At 38.6% G+C, this 24744-nt stretch overlaps 1 protein-coding gene across 2 annotated transcripts in view; it reads left to right on the forward strand.

The window, feature by feature from the left end:
• Itgbl1 (integrin subunit beta like 1) overlaps positions 1–24744 on the forward strand; it is a 249915-nt gene that overhangs the window by 131086 nt on the left and 94085 nt on the right. For both annotated transcript variants that reach the window (XM_051161007.1, XM_051161006.1), the window contains one exon: positions 5190–5336. In XM_051161007.1, coding sequence (XP_051016964.1) covers positions 5190–5336 — 147 coding nt within the window. The remainder of the gene's footprint in view (positions 1–5189; positions 5337–24744) is intronic.

Genomic DNA, 24744 nt, shown 5'->3' on the forward strand with positions numbered 1-24744 from the left:
TGTGTGTCCTTGCACACATGTCTGCAGGATGTCTGAGAACAATTTTCTCATTCGCATACTTTCTGATACTGAGAACACGGATAAACAACAACAGCGTACATCTTCATGTCAATTTTGTTGATCTGCCTACGCAGTTTAAAGAACACTTGTTAAAGGAAATGAGACTAACACCTACGGGTTTAAAATATAAACAGAATTTACAAACCAGCCTGGAAACATCACATTCATATCAGTGTGGTGAGGGCCCTTTTTGGTTCTCTTTGCTTGATAGATTAAATTCTGATGAGGCTTAGAAAAGAACAGTGGCATATTTAAGCCAGGTGAAAAACACCTATTTTTATGTATCTTAAACTTTTTCTCCCACATTTCTTTAAAAAAAAAAAAAAAACAACTTAATAATATATTTCAGTGTGTTAGACTGACCGACGGGTTCTCAATATATGAAATAAATAGAGCGTTTATTCAAAATTCATTTTAGTTTTTAACCAAAATTAAGTCCCTTTATCTTCCTTATTTTATTTATGCTGTGTTCCCTTTCTTTTTAGCTGGGCTTTTAGATCGGAACTGAGGAACTAGTGACTCCAGAAGAGAAACTACAGTGTTATTTCCTAGTTTCCTTTCTCCTCTTTAGGACTCAGTGCCTGCTTTAGAAATCCTATCAGTCCCTTGCACTTCCAAGTGCTTTTCTGACTCAGCCTCTTCCTGACAATCTGGTGTCAATACTTTACACTTCTGAAAGAGTTTCTGACTATATGGATTAAAATATTTTGTAGGAAATGCACAGTTTTATTTAGAATGGGATTGCTAACATTTTGAAATTCATTTTGACAGTATAGATCAGGCTTCTTGAAATCAAGGTGTGAAAAGAGTGTTCACTGCTGAGAAAGTAAAAATCATGCTTAAAATGTCTAACAGTTAATCTTGAATAAATGCTTAAATTAGTCAGTGGTATTTTTTATCCATTTATTTTTGAGACGTAGTCTTACTCCCCAGGCAGGCGTGGCTTGGAACTCATTTTGTAGCTCACTTAGTCATTAAGCTAGAAGCAATCATCTTTCCTCAGCTTTTGGAGAATTGGACTTACAGACTGAAGTCTTCACACCCAGTTTAACATAGCCAATGTTAATTCTACGTTTCATCATTTTGGACTTGGACATATAGAGACTTTCTTATGACTCTTGTATTTCTGTCTTGTGTTCTCCTCACTGGTATATTTGATTTAGGAAATACTGCTTCCTCTGCATTAAAAAAAGTGTCATGTGTGATTTCATTATTTACACCAGCTTCTATGTACTCACCAGCTACAATTTCATACGTCTTGTATGACGTAAGCAGCACCGTCTTGTTTGAGTGTCTTCCAGATGAAATGTTTTGGGGTGATACTGAATGCTTTTGGAAACACATACACATTCCCAGATGATCCTGGAGACAGACACTGTTCTCCACCTTAGTGCTTCCTGTTCAGGGCAGATCCCTGAGCAGTCACACCCATGGTCAGGCCTCTTAAGCCATACTGACAAGTAAACTATTGATTGTACAGACTTTTGAAAAGCTAAAAGCAATGGCTGGGTACAAGGCTGAAACAGAAATCAAGAGCAAATCAAGGGTCATCACATAGTTGACAAAAATGAGGACCTTGTGTCCCCTGTTCCCAGCTTTGCTGAGAATTAACATGGTTGGAGGTGAAATAAAAATGCACAGGGCCATCCTCAAGAACTCCATAATGCCATATTACAAGTACACAGGAAGCCATGGTGCACGCAGATCACAAGCTGTACCGTCCTCTGCTCTGTGAAGGACACAGAAGTAACAATGGCATAGAAACTACTATAGTACAAATGGGGAGAGGGTTTAAAGGATTTTTAAAAACCTGAATAAAATGACCCAGTTAGATACAGAAAGTGAACATAAGGCCTTAAATGCGAAATTCCCAACAAGATTTTTTTTTCTGAGGTAAAGAGCATATACAGTTTATTAGACATTATTAAGGGGCCAGCAATATGACTCTGAGGAAAATAGCACTTGCCACTAAGCCTCACAAAATTAGTTTAATTCCTGGGACCCAGGTAAGGAAGGAAAAAACAGACTCCTTGCAAGTTAGCATCTGACCTCCATTTGTGAAATGTGGTATACATATCTGCACGCCCCCTAAATAATTGTAATTTAAAATTTGAAATAATAGCATTAATCCATCCATATTTCATCACTTTTGTTAGTGATTGGATCAGATTCTAACTCTAAAAAAATCTCTTCTTAATAACCTATGACTATCTTTTATGCCCCCTCTCCTCCCCAGACAGGGTCTTTCTCAAGCTCTGGTTGGTCTGTAACTCACTATGAACCAAGCTGGGCTCGAACTCAGATATTTGCTTACCTGTATGTACCTCTGCACCCCAGTGCTGGGATTAAAGAAGTGTGTTAACATTCCTGGATTTTCTTTGTTAATTTTGCCATGCAAATGAACTTCAGATAGGAAATAATCATTATAGAATTTAGACTAATGTTCTGACTTCAGTTTGACAGTGTTCTTTCTCTGCACACCTTGATTTTTCTTTGTGCCTGTCTCAACAGCTTTTGCTCTCTGTCTGTCTGTCTGTAGGCCTGTCTCTCTGCCTCCCTATAATATTGTCTCTCACTTTGTCTCTGTGTCTCTATCTCTATCTGTCTCTCTGTTTCTGTTTCTGTCTCTGTCTATCTCTGGAATGGAATCTTCCAGTGTTGGGAGTGTGTCTACCTGCCTATGAATTCCTGTGGAACACAGCAGCAGGGTGTATCCTCTTAGGTAAAACAGAGATTTCATGACATTTTCACCTGTAGGATGTTTTGCCCAGGCATTTATAGTTTTAAAACCCCAGAATAAGGAAGAGTCTCCCCTCCTATTTTATTGTTAAGAATGCCAACAAACCTGCTGCATCTCTTCAGGGTATAACAGTTCCTGAACTGAATTTCTTGCCTGTCCCCAAGTATTTTAAAGTCACTTGCTCATATAAAACAGTGGAGGGAATTGTACTTTAACTGTTAATGCTTTTTGCTTCAAAATTGGCTATTTATGCATTCATTTCCAATGTTGATTTACTTGAAGTTTGTCCCTATTTCCAGGAGGGCTGAGAAGAAGGGTTGTGTTCTAGTTTCAATCTGTTCCTGTGACAAATGCCATGATAAAGCCACTTAGGGGTGAGAAGGATTTGTTTGGCTTACACTTTCAGGTCACACAGGTCCACCACTGAGGAGGATAGTGATAGTAACTCAAGCAGGAACTTGAAGTAGAAATCATAGAGGAAGGCTTCTTGCCAGCTCTCACAGACCCACACTTAGCTGTCTTCCTTCTGTAGCTCAGGATCGCTCGCCCAGGGAATGGTGAGGTCTAGGATGGGACAAGTCCTCCTACATCAGTTAAAAATCAAGCCTGGCCCCCTTGGCACAGGACAACTTCCTGAACAGAACACCAACAGCTCAGGCTCTAACATCAACAATATAAGTGGTGCCTCATGAAACTGGAAAGCCCCTGTTAGGCAAAGGACACTGTTAACAGAACAAAATGACAGCCTACAGACTGGAAAAGATCTTCGCCAACCCTATATCTGACAAACGGCTAATATCCAAAATATAAAAAGAACTCAGGAAACTAAACACCACCAAACCAAATTATCCAATTAAGAAACGGGGTACAGAGCTAAACAGAGAATTCTCGATAAAGGAACATAGAATGGTTGTGAAACACTTAAAGAAATGCTTCGCGTCCTTAGTCATTAGGGAAATACAAATCAAAATGACTCTGAGATTCCATCTTACGCCTGCCAGAATGGCTCAGATCAAAAACTCAAGTGACAGCACATGCTGGCAAGGATGTGGAGAAAAGGGAACACTGCTCCACTGTTGGTGGGAGGGCAAACTTGTACAACCACTTTGGAAATCAATATGGCGCTTTCTCAGAAAGTTGGGAATAGTGCTACTGTAAGACCCAGCCATAACACTCCTGGGAATATACTCAAAAGATGTTTCACCACACAACAAGGACATTTGCTCAACCATGTTCATAGCAGCCTTATTTGTAATAATCCAAATCTGGAAAGAACCTGGATATTCCTCAACCAAAGAAATGAGTAAAGAAACTGTGGTACATTCACCCAATGGAATACTACTTAGCTGTTAAAAAAAGGAAATCTTGAAATTTGTAGGCCAATAGATGGAACCAGCAATGATCATCATGAGTGAGGTAACTCAGCTCCAGAAGACATGCATGATATATACTCACTTATAAGTAGATATTAGCCCAACACAGAGCACTCCACCCATTGGGGGATTGGGACAGATACTGGAACTCGCTGCTGGACTCCAGGTGGAGCGCTGAAAGTTGTATGGAAGAATGGGGGTGGGGTGGGTGGAAAGACCTAGAGAGTTCAAGAGCTCCACAAGGAGACCACCAAGGTGGGTGGGTCTGGACCCAGGCAGGGCTGCACAAACTGTTGCACCAACTATGTCCAATACATGCAGTGTTGGTAATACACACAGGCACCTGTGTGAGGCGAGAGATATGGTTATTAGCTTGATTGCAGAGATCCTTTCACAGTGTGAAGGACAGCATCACTCCTGTGCACTTTTAATATATACATTTCCATAGACTTAAAAAATTAAATTGTAATATAGTTACATCATTATTCCCTTCCCTTTGAGCCTTCCAACCACTCCCAAGTTACATGTACTTTATAGCTTAGTAAAGCTCGGAGGAACTCAACTTCTCTCTTATTCTAGAACTTATTGCTTTGTTGTCTGTTTGTGGCTCCTTATTTCCTTTAACCAGTACAAGTCACTTGAGTGATTCATTAGAAAGGAAAACATACTTCAAAAATGATTTTTTTATTTCCTTCACATGAATTAATTGCCAAATTCATCAAATACTCCACTTATTTCCCAGCAGACCAATACAATCAATTTTTTTCTAGAATTTGATAGTTATATTAAAACCTTCTTAAACTATTTATTTTATTCATACATTTGCTTTCTTTTGTCCTTTTTGATCCATTAGTATACATTGTTTAAAATTTTGAAAAAGAAGTTTCTCTGCCTTAATGATTAATGCTGTGTAAATTAAGATCCCGCCATACTCCTGACAGTCACTTTTAGAATAAAGCTATAAACTATGTATGACTACATAATTGTCACGTGATCTCCCCCTCCTTACCATGAAGGTCATGGGCAGTGCAACTGTGGAAGATGTGACTGCAGAGCTGGCTGGTATGGGAGGAAATGTGAGCACCCAAGTTCCTGCCCATTGTCAGCTGAGGAGAGCGCCAGGAAGTGCCAGGGTGGCTCAGACCTGCCTTGTTCTGGAAGGGGTGAGTGGAGACACTTGTCTTGTTCTTGCTTTCTAATAGTGTGAGTCAAAAGGATGCCACCACACACACCTGATTTAGAAGGTGGATGAGGCTGCTTAGAGAGGAAAAAGTGCATCTCTGTTCGGGGAAAGTATCTGGACAAAAAATGTGTCTCTCTTCATGTGGTTTTGCGCACACACGCGCACACACACACACACACACACACACGCACGCACGCACACGCATACACACCATTTTCTCTATTTCAGCATATTCAATTTGTATAGCTTCATTCATTTCAATACATTAAAAACAACAAAAGCACAGTTCACATGTTTGCTTAAAGCTTTCTGAACTTGAGCATCTAATTGCCCACTGACATTTATGGAATACAATACCATTATTTGTTGAGTATTGCTCACTTGGAAAAGCACTGCATAACCATGCATGAATGAGCTGCATCTCTGGAAGACATTTAGCCTCTGGTGTGTTTCTGCTTTCAGGTCAGGAAAAAATGCAGGATGAGAAAAAACTCATCTGGAAGAACATTTTCTTGACCCATGAAAATGAAAAACATGAATTTATTTCTCAGTTGAGAATAGCAAATTCAATCTGACACGTGATTTTAGAGGAACTAGTTGTGGAAGGCACTAGAAATGTTCAGAACAGAACCAGTAAAGAGATTTGAATTTCAGGTGAAAAAAATGTGATTTTCTGTTATGTTATTCTTTTTAATGTGCTTCATTTATTAAGCTTTAATTCATACAGTATGAAGTCTAACCTTTGCGTGTTTAAAGCCCCGGCATTTTAAATGTATCACCGAAGGATGCAGTTATGAACACTAACTCTATGCATTTTATGAGTGGGCTAGTAGAGGATGGGTTAACGTCAGAGATCCTTCTGAATATACTATCTTCCACCGATAACCTAGACTCTGCTCCACCCAATTTAAAATATTCTCAGGTGCCACTGTCTAAGCCTGTCAGGCTTCTGGACTTTCAAGGGTTGAAATAGTTCTATCCTGCCGGCAATTGACACCCACATTTACAGTCTGCAGCCAGGTACTGACATGACCTCACCATCTTCTCCCATGAAAGTTTTAACATTGTGTTCTGTGACAGGAGTGACTGTGGGGGAGGGGCTGCCCCATGTGGTGTTCCTGTCACTTATACTGCAATGCTATATTTTCCTCTTTGTTATAGTAATAGAGATATGTTTAATGCAAAAACCTTGAGAGAAATGGAAAATTAAGTTCATATGAAAATAGATTTTCTTTCGGACGACCCTTTTCCAGGTCTTTTCACTTTATAAAAGTTAAGCTTTTTGCTATTACCATAAAGTCCCCAGCAAGGGACAGGGGGGTGTATGTGTGTTGAGAACCTGAAGAATTGTTTAAGTCAAGAGATGCACATTATGTAAGGTCATCAAAATATAAAGTAAGTTTTATTGCTAGTAGAAGGAAATAGAACGTGAACAAACAAAAACCTGGAAATTTTATTAATATATTCATATTTAAGCTTAAAATGACAAATTATGCAATGGGAAAATAAGAAAACCTCCTAAATTACTTTTCACACCTCAAAATTCAAATTAAATTCATGCACTGCTGATGTTTTTTTATTGTCTAGTCCCTAGTACGCAGAACACGTACAAGAAGGTCATTGTTAAATTATGTTAACATTTAATAAACTATGATCAGGTTTGGTTTGCAGTACTTACTGGTTTTCCATCTTTTGAAGGATCACTGCTGTAGCTGCTGTTTTAGAAGAATGAAATATAGTTAAGATTTATTGCATTGACAGGATGTTGAATATGTATATATCACTTGACTAAACCATAAATTTTCTAAAGCTTCTAGAAGCACCGTATAAATAATAATGCACATCACAGTTTCCTTAAGAAAACTGGAGGTATTGGCAGGTGAATTTTCCCCATGTGAGTTTGAGAATGAAAATCAAGATGCGACAGCCCATTCAGCGTGTGAATTGGTGGCCAGCTCACTCTACCTTTCTATGGTGCTACCGCTGTGATTGGGATCCCATATGAAAGCTTTTAAAGGGCTAGTTTTGCAGTTTTGAATGAATACCCACCTCACCTGTGATTGTATGAATGAAGAAAACAATTACAAGCACCATCAGTTCTCAAGCCTGAGAGCCTCATCAGCCCATCAACTGGGGTAGAATCCTCCTGGTAGAATGTTCCACAAGGACCGGTACGTTCTACTGAAAATTAAATTATATTGCTTGCTTTTAATAGTGATGAGTAAGTGGAGTCATTCTGTCTTGAGGACTGAATGTATCACAGGGCCTTTAAATTCTCTATGCAGTTTGGTTTCTTGTTTTCTGTTCTCTACTGCCTCTCGATACAATTTAAGGCAGCTAGGTGATATATTTGTAAATGAGTTCATCAAGGCTTCTGCTTCTCAGGTGACGAGTCACTTGTGAATCTCTTACGCCTGTGTCTTTATAAGAAGAGCAGCATAAGACAGTCTACACATTAGCTCTTAACTTCTATAATTAGAAATGCATTTTTATCATTATTGAGGTCCTCTTGTGTATGATTCTGATTTTATTCAAAAACAAAGAGCAAAATTAATGCCATCCCTTCCAAGCAGAAGCTTTTAGAGGCATGGGAGAGTTTTGACATTTCCTCCCTTCCTGCATATGTGCTAGAGACAGATGCTGGTTCCTCGCCTTGAGTCTCAGAATGAGGGTATTTAGCAATAAGTTCTGCTGATGTTCCCCTGGTGTGCAATGTGGGTGAAAATGAGTTATTTAAGTAACTGATGTGTGAGGCATGTTTGTTATTGTGTCTAAACTCCTACCCAATACACTTCAGTTAAACTTTACGATGTACAATTGGGCAAAATAAGTAAGTAATCCAATCAACATTTCATATACACCTAAAATACATGGATGTTCAAATACTTAAGGTTTACAGCTCTATGTGTGTTATCAGTAGCAACATCTAAATCAAAATACATATAATTATGTGAACTTGATTGAACAGAGAAAGTGCTAAAAAAAAAGTGTTAAATGTAATTTCCCTAAATTAGAATAGGAAGAATATAGCTTGACAATCCAGCTTGACAATAAGTGAAGTGAAACTTGATGTGCTTACTTGTAGTAAAACTTATAATTTATTTCATAAAGAATATAGTTTTCTTGTTTATATAATAAGTTCCAGGCTTTTGGGTGCCATGTAACCTCTTAATGCAAGGATGTAGTTTAAAATAGCTACCCATGCTAATTTGCTAAACATCACATACTAAGTATGTCTTTTTGCTATAGTTATAACCTTGAAAATTATTGTCTGGTTACATAGTAGTATAATATCTGGTTGCACAGTAATTATGATTTTTGGTTGTAGCACAATAATCTTTTTTTATTAAATATTTTTTATTTTTGCATATACATTTATATTATTACACATATATACAATAAACTACATATAGCAAAAAGAGCCGTGAAACAATCAGGAATTATATAAATGTTACATTCTTAGTGTTTTGGCTATTTGTATTTGGCAAAATGATCTTTTACTAGAAACATTGTGTTGGCTCTTTTATGAGAATTGCATAGAATCTTTAGATTGATAAAATGGCCATTTTTACTATGTTAATCCTACTGATAAATGAGCATGGGAGATCTTTCCATTTTCTGATATGTTCTTCAATATCTTTCTTTAGAGACTTAAATTTCTTGTCCTACAGGTCTTTCGTTGGCTTGGCTAGAATTACACCAAACATCTTATTTTACTTGTGGCTACTTGTGAAAGGTGGTGTGATTTCTTTCTCAGCCCAGTTGTCATTTGTATACAGGAGGTCTACTGAGTTTTTGAGTTAATTTTGTATCCAGCCACTTTGCTTAAGGTGTTTATCAGCTATAGGAGTTCTCTGGTAGAATTGTTGCGGACACACACACACACACACACACACACACACACACACACACACACTATTGCACCATTTGCAAATAGAGATACTTTTGACTTTACTTTCTGATTTATATCCCCTTGATCTTCTTTACTTTTTTTACTGCTCTAGCTAGAACTTTATGTATTATGTTGAATAGATGTGGGGAGAGTGGGCAGCCTTGTCTTGCTCCTAATTTGAAGTGTAACATGGACAAGACTTGGATGCAGGCTGAGTTGACCGCTAAGCTTTGCCACGACAGCGTAAGGAAGTGCTTAACATTTCCTGCATCACAGTTATGTCTGTCAGATATACTGGGCCAGAGGGCTGAAGATGATGCTCCAACGTTACAGAAAGGGAATGAGTGACTGAGCAGGCAGTGAACTGTCTCTGTCATCTCTTAGTTTTGGAAGCTGCTTGCCTGCGCTTCCTACATAAGCAATTTTATTCCTTCTCAAGTCTTTAATGGAGCTGAAGACCAGATAGTTATAGTTTCACAGTTAGGCTTAAGTTGTTTAGGATTTAATTTTTTTTAAGGTCTAGGAAGATTTTTTAAATTTGATAAGTACAAAATATGATAAAGAATGATTTAGGTACGAAATTTTAGACTCACCTGCATAGGATAGACAATATTTTTTTCAATGGTGCCAAATACAAATGAGATCAACATTTTGAATGTAAGTTTTATATATGGTGGCACTCAGAGGAAGGACAGCAAGTAGCCAAGAAGAGACTTGATACCCTATGGGAATATATAGGGGGACGTAATCCCCCTCAGGAACAGTCATAGGGGAGGGGAATAATGGGAAAATGGGGGGGGAGGAATGGGAGGATACAAGGAATGGGATAAAGATTGAGATGTAACAAGAATAAATTAATAAAAAAAAGGAAAAAAAATAAAAAATAAAAAAAAGGGACCCCAAATAAAATAGTGTATATAAAAAAAAGTTTTATATATGGCTTTCCTGATAGTTTCATAACTGTTCTTATTATATGTAGTTTATTGTTAATAGAGAGAGACAGGGAGAGAGACAGAAGAGATTGTGGGTGTTTATTCTATCTGGAGCTATAAATCACACTCTTGGAGCAGAATGTGTTCATAAATCCTTAGTTCTACTTCTTAGATGTGTGATAAAGAATGAAAATAGGTTAAGTCCTTTGAGTAAAAAACTGACCAAACAATTTATATTCTCTAGAAAAATTGCACTAATAAGCCCTCCTATTGGAAGCATGAGAAAAGCTCTTCTTGCTCACCAATTGTTTTAATTTAGATAGCTCTTTCTTATACATTTTACTCTTCGTGTTATAAGCAACAAACTTCTGCTATTTATCAAATTTCTTGTGTTGTCCTCTATAACCATAAAAATAAATTATCTATTTGTAGGCATTATTATTCACATTGTGTTTTCAGTGTCAGCTGCCTTTGATCATCACCAGCGCATTGTTCTTGCATCTCAGTCTCCTGTGTTTTATGCCTGGATTCCTCGCCCTTTGGTTCTCTTTCACCAGAATTGTTAAAATTTTGCCTATGTCTTAGTTCTTTAAACATTCACGAACACCTACCTCTATGTGAAATGGTACAAAATGTAAGAGAAATAGTACATTGAAACTAGTTATTTCATTTCATATTTTATCATCTAGAAAATGGGAATGGTATTCTCACTTGTATCAATTAGTATGCTTTAATTAATGAATTAATCAAGCTTATTTTCAGTATCCCTATGAAAGGAACACACTTTCAAAGAATAATAGCATGCTATATTCTCATCATCTGTAGATTTTTTTCAAATGAAATAATAAATTATCTTTTACCAGCAAACCATGGCTTTATATTTTCTTGCTTCACTTATCAAAGTAGCAACCGAGAAAATTCCTTTGTTTAAAAAGACCTGTGTAATTTGGATGTTATGTGATCTGGAGACCATTAAAACATTTCTGTAGAAATACCTGAAATATCTCTAAAGATGTGCTGCGTATTTGAAACAGAAAGTTATATTATGAGAAACCCTCCAAACACTTTCAGTTAAGCACCATACCACACGTATTTACTCTGCTGCTGTGCCAAGAGTGACGCTGTGCGTTTACTGCAGTAGAAAGTTCACTGAGTGACCAGGTGACAAGGGTGCGGGTGTGTTCCTACCAGGAATTTAGAAAGCAAACAGGCTCCAGCTTACTCTATCTGGGTGCCCCAAAAGATTCATGTGCAAGTAAGTGCTCAGGGACACTGGAATTCAAATCTAGCCTCAATGAACTGTGGTCAAGTACGAAGAAGAAACAATTCTGATAAACTTCTTAGCTCTGCTTTACCTGGGTAAACGATCCTCTACTTAATACTCTCGGTGTTCATCAGTGGATAAGGAATGAAATGGAAGTGGTGATTGTGGTCAGAAAGCAAAATATGGACATATACCATAACAAACAGAGTATTGACAGTAAATCAATTTTGAACCACCTGGAAAGCTTCTATGCTGCAATGCTGAGCACACTGCACCTGTTATACTATTTTGGGTTTTATGTGCTCTGTGACCAGACAGTGATTCATTCTGTGATATCCAGATGAGAGGAGCCTACTTAATATTTCTTTCTCTCTTTATTTTTCCTTTGTTTATTATTCCTTTCATTATTGGCAAGCTTTAAGCTGTGCATGTGTCCTCTATTTTATGAAAGTTTCGGAATATATTTGTTATATACTGTGACATAATTAAAGGTGCACCAGAAAAGAAAAAGAACTATAGAAGATATATTCAGCCTCCTCCCTATGTTTTCAAAAATACTTGAATTCCTCTTTTGGGATGCTGTATAATATTAAAAAGATGGACACAGGTGTAGGTACCCACAACTGGTTTTCCAGTTGAATGGTCTGATGAATCCATTATTGGATCTCTTAATCATATAATAAAGCATCATTTGTTAAAATGAAGGCATAAGATATGTACCTGAAAGTAAGGTGCTAAAAATATTAGAAAAAATCCACATTAAATTCAAAGTAAAGTGTTTGTTAAGGGAATACCCTTCCAGATAATAATTATTTATATTCTTCATCCCTTCTTTTTTAATCTTGCCTTTACCCTCACTATTTTACCACTAAACAACATATAGTAAAAGAAGATGTTAGGAAGCCTATTTTCATGGTTTTAAATGTAGTGTAAAACACTGTATCAGGACAGAAGGAACTTAAGGGTGGAAAAGGTGATTCTAAGAGCTCCATCCATCATATAGAGATGTCATAGGGGAGCCAAGCAGTTCACTGCATGTTGGTCCAGAAAGCAGGAAAGTGAAAACCAGACCTAAGCCACTTTTCCTCTTTTATTAAGAACTCAGCCACAGAATGGGTGATTTTTGATACATGTCTTCCCCATAGTAATTAATAGGTGTTTCCTTGGAAACAACCTCACAGATTGATCAGTGTACCTCACCAGTGTCCTAGACTACTCTAAGAGTCACTTAGACAATGAAGATTTACCATCACAAATGCTTTTAACAAACATATCAAACATAATATCTTTAATTACCTGAGGTTTCCTTAAAGCATAGGCCCTAAAATTGAACCTCTACCAAGTAAGACATAGTGAAAAAATTTTCTGTAAGTGTTCCTGGCACTAGTCTTGTTTAAATGTTTTATCTATGGGAGCAGAATATGTTGCACCAAAGATAGAAATTGACTCAAATAAATAAATATTTATTACATCTCAAATCATTTTTATGTAGTAAGTTGAAAACCTGTGAAATAGTCTTAAAAAAATATTTTTAGGGAAGAGTGTAGCAGATAGCATAAAAACTTATTTGAGATGGAAATAGAAAATTGGACAGTAATTCAATTCCAATTTCTTTAATCAAGCTTAAAATGAAATGTGTGACAACCACTCTGTTACTGTATTTACATATTTATTTGTAGGAAAATGCCACAGTCATAATAGGAACTGTACTGTGGCTCTCTGGCAGTTGTTTTCTGTATTTTATTTACTATATATGGTGAAGTTAGTTGTTTTCAATAAGTTAACTCTCATATGATCATCAGTCATGGTCTTGAGGACATCCCAGCCTTGGCATATGTTCTCATATGATCATCAGTCAGTCTTGAGGACATTCCAACCTCAGCATATTTTCTTTTTATTAGAAAGTCAGTGAGGCAGAGTTCCACCTTTTTGTCTAAACTTTCAGTCATCTATCTGGTCAGGACCCTATGATTCCCTTCCTTGGATATACACAATGTTATTAAAAATTAATAGCTCAGTCATTGGGTTGGGTTTGCAAAATGAATTTAGAAATTTAATAGATCATTCATTATTCTATAACATAGGCAATAGATATATCATATGCTTACCTTTGCTGCTTGCCAAATTGAATCAATCTAGCATTTGATTGCTTACCTGACTTTTTTTTGTGATAAGTCAGGGGTGAGACAATGAGGTCTATTGGGTTTATAGTCTGCTTTGTAAAGAAAGGTTTATTGAAAGCAGTTATTGTCTTGTTTACATATGGCCATTACCTCTTTGCTATAATGTTAAGCTTCAGTAGTTGGCACAGAAAACATAGCTAATAAATCCTGAAATAATTCTTATTTGGACATCCTAGGACAAGTTCACAATGCCGTATGTTAAGCTTTTGTGATGAATGACAAATGTTAAATGATAAACACAAAGTGTTGAAATTATGGTATTTTTAATATTTTATTTAATAATCATACATGCATACCATGCTCTTTCGTATCACCACTATCGTTTTTTCCTCCAGACATCATGTGCTGGCCCTCTATCTTTTAAATACTGCAGCCTGCTTGACCTGGGACCATCTGCTGGAGCATGGCTATCCTCTCATAGGCTACATTCCTGAAGAAAACTGACATTTCCTCCTTAAGAAGCCATCAATGGCCAATAGTTCATGGTGCAAAGAGATCTTACTGCAGTGCGTTGTCCTCTGACCTCTGTACACAAACATTTCCCCCAACTCAAACACACAAAATAGTGGAATACATGTGAAACCAACCAACCAACCAACCAAAACCTGAAATCCAACTACCATCTGACATCAGATAAAAGGGAGAATATGACCTCTTTGTTCTGACAGATTGGAGGTAAAGAAAGCAAAACTCACTCTACAGAGTGTCCGCCACGCCCTTCCCCCTTTCTGCACCTTTCGTGTGTGTGTGTGTGTGTGTGTGTGTGTGTGTGTGTGTGTGTGTGTATCTGCACGCCCTCTGGCTAGCTATGTAAGTCCAGGCTTGCTGCTCACTTTGAAAGAATCAGAAGTAAAAAGCATGGAGTCTATGAAAACAGATATACCATCTAGATGTCTGTTAATTCTCTTAGGGTCTTGCTAGGAAGAAAAATGCACATTGTGATTTTGTTTTAATGTTGTCATGGAAACACCAAGATTCCCATCTTTTACGTTGTTACTAAAATACCAAGGGTCACTCAGGTTAATAATGTCCAAATCTGTCCACAAACAACACAACTTCTTAGCTCCTCTTTCTCCTTCCTACATCTCAAATCATATCTGCCTCCCTGCTGATATAATGTGTAAAAAAAGAGCATATAAAAATTACTTTCTAGAAATCCATCCATTTAAACAATATATTAATATGGCAGCAGGCCTGGTGGTACAAGTACGTTAGTCCCAGATACTTGGCAGGCTAAGGCAGGACAATCACAAGTTCAAGACCTATCTAAACTACAGAGCAAGTTGAAGGCCTTCCTGAGCATTGTTAAGAGACTATTTTTAAAATATAAGTAAATCAAAAATATCTTTAACTGGAACTGGGAATGTGGCTCAGTGAATAAAACTTGCTTAGGACATACAAGAGTGAACTGTAGATTCAATCAGTAGTTGTGCATATACCCCAAAAAGAGAGGAGGGGGGAAACAACTATTTTACTGGAAGTCGGACTAGTATTTTGAGAGTCATATCTACATTTGGAGGTAGTTGCAACATTTGTATGATAGTGGGACACTGGCATGATATTGAGTTGCCTGTATTTTAATCTGGACCTTCCATGAGAGAAGTGCAAGACCCTCAGGCCATAAACTAAAGTAGTTTATGTTGGCCCATATGTTTGTTTTCCTTCTCTTTCACTGCAGTGTGTGAGCTTGGCTCTGTGTTCTAATGCATGGACCCCTAGATTGTGTGTCTGTTCCCAGCTGGACTTGCATAGCTAGCTAGAAGGAATAAGGGTGCACAACAACCCCATTCTCCACTGCTTTGCCCAGAGATCATGTGTCACAGGCACATGTGCTTCTAGTCTCTGTGTCTTACCAAATATTTGTTTTGAGTTGAGAGTAATGCATTCTTTTGTGTGACACCCTTTCATTTGAAAAAAAAAAAAAAAAACAATTAAGATAGAAGAAGCTTTGCTTTTCCATAAATATTTGTTTCTTGTATTGTGTCTTCTAAAGGAGGAAGGATTCTTTGGATTCCTGATTAAGATTTTTAATATTTTAGCCTCCTTAAAATCCAGAATACTCATGCTGTGTGGGTTCTGGTAAATAATGCCAAGTGGTCTGGCATAGTGTGGCTGCCAGACATGCAAGGTTCGGATAGTCCCAGAGATGAAATAGCAAGGATGCCAAGGTACTATGCTGTCTTCAACAAGCACATCAACAGCTTTGTCAGGTTTTCCACCCAAACATCTGTATTGTGTGATAGTATCTGAAAAACTTGGCAAAATAAAAGTGTAATCTTCACTGGTACCCTGGAAAGTTCTTCAGGCTGCTGCCTCTGGACATACTGCAGGAAGGCTGTATGAGGTTAGGGTGAGTGAGAATTTCCATTGTGATGATGAGACAGAATCTCAGAACCTATACTCTTGAGTGTAGTTTATTGTAATTATAAAGGAGACAGCCACAAACTCAAGTGACCTAATTCGTGCTCCCATCCAGACACTTTCTGCCAGATAATTTTATTACATAAGTAGAGAAGCCCAGAGGGATTGCAGACTTCAGGTCATAGTTACTAGCAAATGAGATTTTGGAGGCATTGTTGGTCTGCATGGGGTGTGACACAGTGCATGCTGACATTGCCCTATTGTGCTCACTAAAGTTAGTGACTCCAGCTTCTCACTGGAGAGCTCAGAAAACACTGTCTGTAGGACTCCTTTTCCAGTATGGGTAAACCAACCAACCAACAACCAACCAACCAACCAACCAACCAACCAAACAACCAATGAACCAACCAACCAACAACCAACCAACCAAACAACCAATGAACCAACCAACCAACCAAATAAACAACTGGATCATACTGCTAATATTGCATGCTTCCTCTATAAGCATTGTATGGCCTACCCAGACAGCTTGCAATCCTAATTTTACTTCAGAAGTGCCAAGAACAAGGGAGAAGGATGTTGGCACTATAGTGCCCTCTAAGAGCACGTGCCCTCTACCACCTGCTGTGACCCTAGACAGTTTTTTTTTTCTTTTCATTTTTGACATTTGGGGACCTCAGTTGTGTTTTCTTTCAAAATAGCATTTTATTAACTGGTTTTTCTTTCCTCTAAGATGTTGTTATAACTACAATTAAAATAAAATTTCTTTGCAAACTTCAAAACAATGCTCCAATTGTAAGAAATTATAAGAACACATGGATTATCCATGATTTCAAGGACATAGAATTTAGAGAAAAGATCAATATTCTTTCATTCACTCATCCATCTTTCTAGCTTTCATATGTTTAGCAGTGTCCTGTTATGTGCTGAAGTAGTGAGTATAGAAAAATATGTATGGCAACGAATGTCATAGACCTTCTACTGTACATTGTGAAGTGAAATTCAAACAAAAAGCAAGTAACTGAAGGAAATCTAGATCACATGACAGTGCACATAGTAGAATTAGGGAACTGCATTAGAAAAGGCTTGGAGGAAACCTTTCTGCAAGTCCTGTCTGAAGAAGACCAATGGAGAACCAAGGGGAGCTGCCCAGAGAACAAAAGAAAACATGTTTTGCAAAATTTTTAAAGTTATGATAGAAACTTCCTGGAAGATTTCTAAGTGATGTAGGCGTTGAAAAGAATTCATAAAGACTCCAAGGACTCAGTCTTTGAAGATGTGCTCTTAAGATGCCAGGGCCAGGTCTGGGCTTGCTAGGTCTGTTGTCCCTCCTTGTCATTGAGGACTTTTACAATGCCCTGGGCGGCTGAACCGCACACCTCTGTTAAGAATCATGGCTATGCAGAGTTGTGTAGTGGGCACAAGCTGGTTGCACAGGAGTGGTGTTGAAGTGTTTGCCCTATTTTCAGTGGAGCTAGTGGGAGTTAAGGGATTGGTTAAATGTTGCACAAGACAACATCTTGTGGGGATTTTTAATGCTTAATTGAACATGTAAAAAATTAGTCAGGAAAATGGGAAAGAAAAAGGGAGGGAGGAGAAGTGGGAACAGAGATAGACAGACAGATGGGCACACACACACACACACACACACACACACACACACACAGAGAGAGAGAGAGAGAGAGAGAGAGGAGCGAGAGGGAGAGGAGCGAGAGAGAGAGGAGAGGAGAGGAGAGAGAGAGAGACAGACAGACAGGCACACACACACACACACACGCAGAGAGAGAGAGAGACAGAGACAGAGACAGAGACACAGAGAGAGACAGAGACACAGAGACAGAGATGAGAAAGAGAGAGAGAGACAGAGAGAGGAGAGGAGAGACAGAGAGACAGAGATGAGAGAGAGAGAGAGGGAGAGAGGGGGAGAGAGAGAGAGAGGGAGAGAGACAGAGACAAAGAGACAGAGACAGAGAGACAGAGAGATGAGTGATAGATGGAGAATCTTGAACAATGACAGGTACATCTTAATCCTGACAATGAACATAAAAGGTAATGGTATTTTGCTTTATACAGAAGATAATTGGCCTGCTTTATTTATTTATTTTTGCCAGAAAAATATTTTGGGTGTTTCCCCAGAGGTAATTTTAGAACAGAAGCATGTGGTCTCTGAAATAGCCATGGTAATAGTTATTAGTAGTGTTCTCTTTGCTCCTGTACACACTCGCATGCTGATGTCTGTTTCTGCATTGTTTCTCCTCTCTCCATTTTCTCAGGCTGTGAATGGGGACATTATTTATCTTTGCTAATAAAACTGAGGGTTTGTGGGCAATTCTAAGTAAAGTCTACACTCTCTGTTATTTAATCAAAGATGTGACCGACAAGCTGCCTGCAACAATCCACTGTGGGATGTTCCCTGCCCACACTCTACATTGGGTTAGCTTCTTGCCTAAGGGTGTATCACCTCCATAGCTGTGTGTGTGTGTGTGTGCGCGCGCGCGTGTGTGTGCGCGTGTGTGCGTGTGCGTGTGTGTATGTATGCGTGTGCGTGTGTGTGCGCATGTGTGTGCGTATGTGTGTGCGTGTGTGTGTGCGTGTGTGTTTGTGTGTGTCTGTGTGTGTGTGTGTGTGTGTGTGTGTGTGTGTGTGTGGTTTCTGTAGTCACCACGAGACACTACTGAGAAGTGATCCCTATGCTCATGGAAGAAGTTAACCACTTAGAGTAGTGGTGTCAGTGCACATTGTTCAAAGGCTACGTGCAACCAGGGCAAGCGAGCGACTACCCTGGAGGAGCCCTGCTTGTCCTCAGATGCCTTCCCAGAAACCTTCTATCTCCAAGATACCCTCTTAGCTGCAATTGTGTGCTTCTAGTCTATCCAAGCTAATCTCTACATGAGATTCCTAGGGATGCCGAAATGGGTAGAAACAAATTTAATAGTGGTAACAGAAAGTTGTTGTCTCACAATTCTGGAGATGGTGAATCTGAAATTAAGAGACCTCAATCCTTCCATGGAGTGGAATGAAAATTCCTTTTCTTTCTTCCTTTCTTTCTTTCTTTGTTTCTTTTTCTTTTTCTTTCTTCTTTTCTTCTTTTCTTCTTAAGCTTTAGTTGGTTCCTGGTATTCTTTTATGAATGGCTGAACTACTTCAACTTAGATCTTTGTTGTTGGTACTGGGTTGCTTTTCCTGCCCACTTTGGTACAAGTCTCTCTCCAAGCCCTTTCTCCTCTTACTATAAAGACATTGTCATATGGTTTATAGACCACACTGAACCCAGGCTTGTTCATCTTCAAGTCCTTAACTAATTCATCTTCAAAGGCAATACCAAAATAAGATAGCATTCTAAAGTATTCATGGGGTATATGTCATATGGGAGATTTAGTCAACAACCTACAAGACCCTGTGATGGGAAATCAACACTATATCTGTTGCAGGTATTTGTTCATAAAAGGAGTATGAATTTCTAATTGATTGTGTGAATGTTTTTCTACTGAGTGACATGCCTGGCTGTGGTCTGAGTAATTATTTCTGTCCCATCTCATGTGTCCAAACCCAGCTGCCAAGGTGATGGTCCCAGGAGATGGATCTTGCTGAAGTGGTTAGGTCACAATAGTGACACCTTATAAATGACATTAGTGCTCTTATAAAAGAGGTTCCAATAAGCCAGCTGAACATACTTACACATGAAAACATACCAACAAAATATGGTTTATTAACTAGGAAACATGTGTTCCTCTGTGAGAGCTTGACCATGCACTGCCTTTTGTTCTTGTTGTTAATCCACCCAGTTTTTTCCTTAGGTGCTTTTTAAATATAATGGTGACAGAATACACTTAGTGGCAAAGGCTGCTAATGGGTGAACGTGTGTTTTGGTTTACATTTCTGGAGAATACAGCCCAATACAGTAGGGAAGGCATGGTCACAAGAACATGAGGTGAGGGTACTACATTGTATAGTCAATCTAGAAGACAGAGAACAAGAAGTGGGCTGAGGTATAGAAGCTCAAAGCTCACCGCCGCTGACAAGCTTTGTCTAGCCAGGCTCCAAAATTTAAATGTTTTTACAACCTTCTCAACAGCACCACCGACTATGGACCATATGTTCCAACACGTGAATCCATGAAAGACATTTCACATTCAACTCTCAACACAGCTCAAATGCCTTATATCATCAGTAAGGTTGTGTTGGGTACGGAACATGCAAACGTCGTCATCACCAGTGGAATACAGTCTCAGGGATGTGAGAATCCCAGGTTATGCAGCTGAGTAGGGTAGCAGTCACTGCCTGGAAGGCTGGAAGGGTAGGTGAGGGAGGCCTGGGCAGGTCACGTATTTATTCTTGGAGGAAGTAGAAAGACAATATTTTATATTTCATCATGATGTATGAGAAGATAAAGAAAACTTCATGTAATCGGCAAAGGCATATACTGGAACAGAACCCAATGTAGACCAAGCTGAGGTGGGAGTGGAATCTTGCATTTTGAAACAGACCTTCAGGGTTATTACCAAACATGTGGGCATGCAGGCTAAAGGTACATGTTTCATGAAATTGCCCTTTCATTGTTTTTAATTGCTCAAACCTTTATATCTGATTTGAGCTGTCATGGACGTATTTCTGTCTGCTAATCTGTGACTTGATTTCTTGACCACAACAAGGATTTTTATGTCCTATATTAAAGATACTTAACTTGAATTCATGCAACATTAGAGAATGTGCCTCAGGAATGAAAGCCTCTTAAAGGTGGAACAAAATAACGTTCCTCCGTTCCAGCATTTGCATGGAAAAAGAGTCTTAAAGCCAAGCATGTGAAGTGAAGAAGCCAGGAGATGCAAAGTGATGCAAAAGCTTCCTTTTGGGGGGGGGCAGGGGGCCGGTATTTATATACGCTGCCATAGTCTGTATAGGATGTTTTTTAGCTGGCAAAGACCATGCCCCTACAAAAAACAGTTCCTTTTCCAGCGGACAAAAATTATGCACCCTGTCATGAGGCAGTTTCCAGTGGACGAGCACCACATGCCCTCACATGCAGCAATTTCACATCTCACAAAACCAAATATGTTTACATCCACTACACCATGGTTTCTTTTTACTGATTCTAAAAGGACCCTACAATGTCAGTCAAAGGTAACTGATTTTGAGAACACAGCATGAACATAGACCAGTATCACATCAAATCATGAGGGAACAAATTTTAAGGTAGTTAAGTAATAATTATTCATCATATAGATTATGGACTAAATTAGTAAGTTGTCCAAATAACAAGCAAATTTAGAAACATCTTGTAAAGCCTAGCTTTGTATATGCATTTTGATTCTGTCTTTTAAAAGTCTTTGCACAAGATTTGATGTTAGATTGAAAATATTAAATAAGTCCCAGGCCCTTTGATTATACTCCTGAGAAATTGTCCGAGGGTTATTATTATTTTTTTTATTCAGATAATTGGAAATACGATAAAAGTTCAGGCAAAAGAAAAAAGGCTCTGGCCTTCTCTTGGAGAAGAAAGTTCACTAGTTCCCTATTCTCCATGGGTTCAGCTATTCATGTTACCTATAAAAATAATTGTGTTTCTCAGTACTAAAATTTAAGTCCTAGATACTCATAAAAATATAACCTTCTTTTTTAAAATTAATTTATTATTCTTACATCTCAATGGTTATCCCATCCCTTGTATCCTCCAATTCTTCCCTCCCTCCCATTTTCCCATTATTCCCCTCCCCTATGACTGTTCCTGAGGGGGATTACCTCCCCCTGTGTATGCTCATAGGGTATCAAGTCTCTTCTTGGTATCCTGCTGTCCTTCTTCTGAGTGCCACCAGGTCTCCCCCTCCAGGGGACATGGTCAAATATGAGGCACCAGAGTACGTGAGAAAGTCATATCCCACTCTCCACTCAACTGTGGAGAATGTTCTGACCATTGGCTAGATCTGGGAAGGGGTTTAAAGTTTACCGCCTGTATTGTCCTTGGCTGGTGCCTTAGTTTGAGCGGGACTCCTGGGCCCAAATCTGCCTATCTTAATGTTCTACTTGTAGGTTTCTAGGACCCTCTGGATCCTTCTACTTTGCTATTCTCCCATGCTTCTCTCATCTAGAGTCCCAATAGGATGTCCTCCCCTCTGTCCCAGTTTCCTGGTAAGTGAAGGCTTTCATGGGACATGGCCCTTGGGCAAATATGCAGATATAAGTGAGTATATACCATTTGACTCTTTCTGCTTCTGGGTTAACTCACTCATTATGATCATTTCTAGCTCAATTCATTTATCCACAAATTTCGGGAATTCCTTGTTTTTAATAGCTGAGTAGTATTCCATAGTCTATATGTACCACAGTTTCTTTATCCATTCTTCTACTGAGGGACACTTAGGCTGTTTCCATGTTCTGGCTATTATGAATAAGGCTGCTATGAACATGGTTGAGCAAATGTTCTTGTTGTGTGCTGGAGCTTCTTCTGGGTATATTCCAAGGAGTGGAATAGCTGGGTCTTGCGGAAGCCCTATTCCCAGTTTTCTGAGATAGCACCAGATAGATTTCCAAAGTGGCTGTACTAGTTTGCATTCCCACCAGCAATGAAGGAGTGTTCCTCTCTCCCCACATCCTTGCCAGCATGTGGTGTCGCTTGAATTTTTGATCTTAGCCATTCTGATGGGTGAAAGATGGAATCTCAGAGTTGTTTTGATTTGCATTTCCCTGATGACTAAGGAGGTTGAGCATTTCTTTAAGTGTTTCTCAGCCATTTGATATTCCTCTGGTGAGAATTCTCTGTTTAGTTCCAAGCCCCATTTCTCAATTGGGTTATTCGGTTTGGTGGTGTTTAATTTCTTGAGTACTTTATATATGTTGGATATTAGATCTTTGTCAGATGTAGGGTTGGTGGAGATCTTTTCCCAGTCTGTAGGCTGTTGCTTTGTTCTCTTGACAGTGTCTCCTGCCTTACAGAAACTTCTCAGCCTCATGAGGTCCCATTTATTAATGGTTAACATTAAGGCCTGGGCCATTGGTGTTCTGTTCAGGAAGTTGTCTCCTATGCCAATATGTTCCAGGCTCTTCCCTACTTTTTCTTCTAAGTGACTTAGTGTCTCTGGTTTTATGTTGAGGTCTTTAATCCACTTGGATTTGGGTTTTGTGCAAGTGGACAAATATGGGTCCAGTTGCATTTTTTTACACATAGACCTCCAGTTAGACCAGTACAATTTGTTGAAGATGCTATCCTTTTTCCATTGAATGGATTTGGCTTCTTTGTCAAAAAGCAAGTGACCATATATGTGTGGATTCATATCTGGAGCTTCGATTCGATTCCACTGATCAACCAGCCTGTTGCTGTGCCAGTACCATGCTGTTTTAATTACTATTGCTTTATAGTACAGTTTGAGATCAGGAATGGAGATTCCTCTGGAGCATCTTTTATTGTACAAGATTGTTTTAGCTATTCTGGGTTTTTTGTTTTTCCATACAAAGTTCAGAATTAAATTTTCAATGTCATTAAAAAATTTTGTAGGTATTTTGATAGAGATTGCATTGAATCTGTAGATTGCTTTTGGTAGGATGGCCATTCTTCCCTGACCGAGGTGTCATTCAGCAGAGAGTTGTTTAGTTTCCATGTACATGTAGGCTTTTTGTTATTTCTGTTGTTGTTGAATTGCAGCCTAAGACCATGGTAATCTGATAGGATACAAGGTATTATTTCAGTCGTCTTGTATTTATTGAGGCTTGCTTTCTGATCAATTTTGGAGAAGGTTCCATGGGGTGCAGAGAAAAAGGTATATTCTTTCTTGTTTGGGTGAAAGGTTCTATAGATATCTGTTCGATCCATTTGACCCATGGCATTGGTTAATGATGTTATTTCTCGGCTTAGTTTCTGTTTCAATGACTTATCCTTCAGTGAGAGTGGGGTGTTGAAGTCTCCCACTATTATTGTGTGGGGATCGATGTGTGGTTTAAGCCTTTTTAGCAGATCTTTTACAAATGTGCGTGCCCTTGTATTGGGAGCATAGATGTTCAGAATTGTGATGTCATCTTGGTTGACTTTACCTTTGATGAGTATGAAGTGTCCGTCCTCATCCCTTTTGATTAATTTTGGTTCAAAGTCTATTTTGTTCAATATTAAAATGGCTACGCCTGCTTGCTTCCTGTGACCATTTGCTTGGGATATTTTTTTTCGAACCTTTTACCTTGAGGTAATGCCCTAACGTTATGGGTGAGATGTGTTTCTTGAATGCAGAAGAATGTTGGATCTTGTTTATGCACCCATTCAGTTAGTCTGTGTCCTTTTATTGGAGAATTGAGACCATTGATGTTGAGAGATATTAATGACCAGTGACTGTTAAGAGTCTTAATTTTGATGTTGTTTCCAGTCGAGTGTTTGTGTAGTTGTGTTTTTGCCATGGGATAGTTATCTATTTCCTGAGTAGTTTTGGTTGTAGCTTGACCCTTTGGGATGGAGTTTTCCTTCTAGTACCTTCTGTAAAGCTGGATTTGTGGATAGGTACTGTTTGAATTTGTTTTTGTTGTGGAATATTTTGTTTTCTCCATCAATGGTTATTGATAGTTTTGCTGGGTAAAGTAGTCTGGCCTGGCATCTGTGGTCTCTTAGGGTTTGCAGGATCTCTGTTCAGGCCCTTCTGGTTTTTATGGTCTCTGCTGAGAAGTCAGGTGTAATTCTGATAGGTTTGCCATTAAATGTTATTTGACCCTTTTCCCTTGCAGCTTTTAATATTTTTTCTTTGTTCTGTATGTTTTGTGTTTTGATTATTATGTGACTGGCT

Source organism: Acomys russatus, chromosome 18, assembly GCF_903995435.1.
Source record: "Acomys russatus chromosome 18, mAcoRus1.1, whole genome shotgun sequence".
NCBI classification, from domain to species: Eukaryota; Metazoa; Chordata; class Mammalia; order Rodentia; family Muridae; genus Acomys; species Acomys russatus.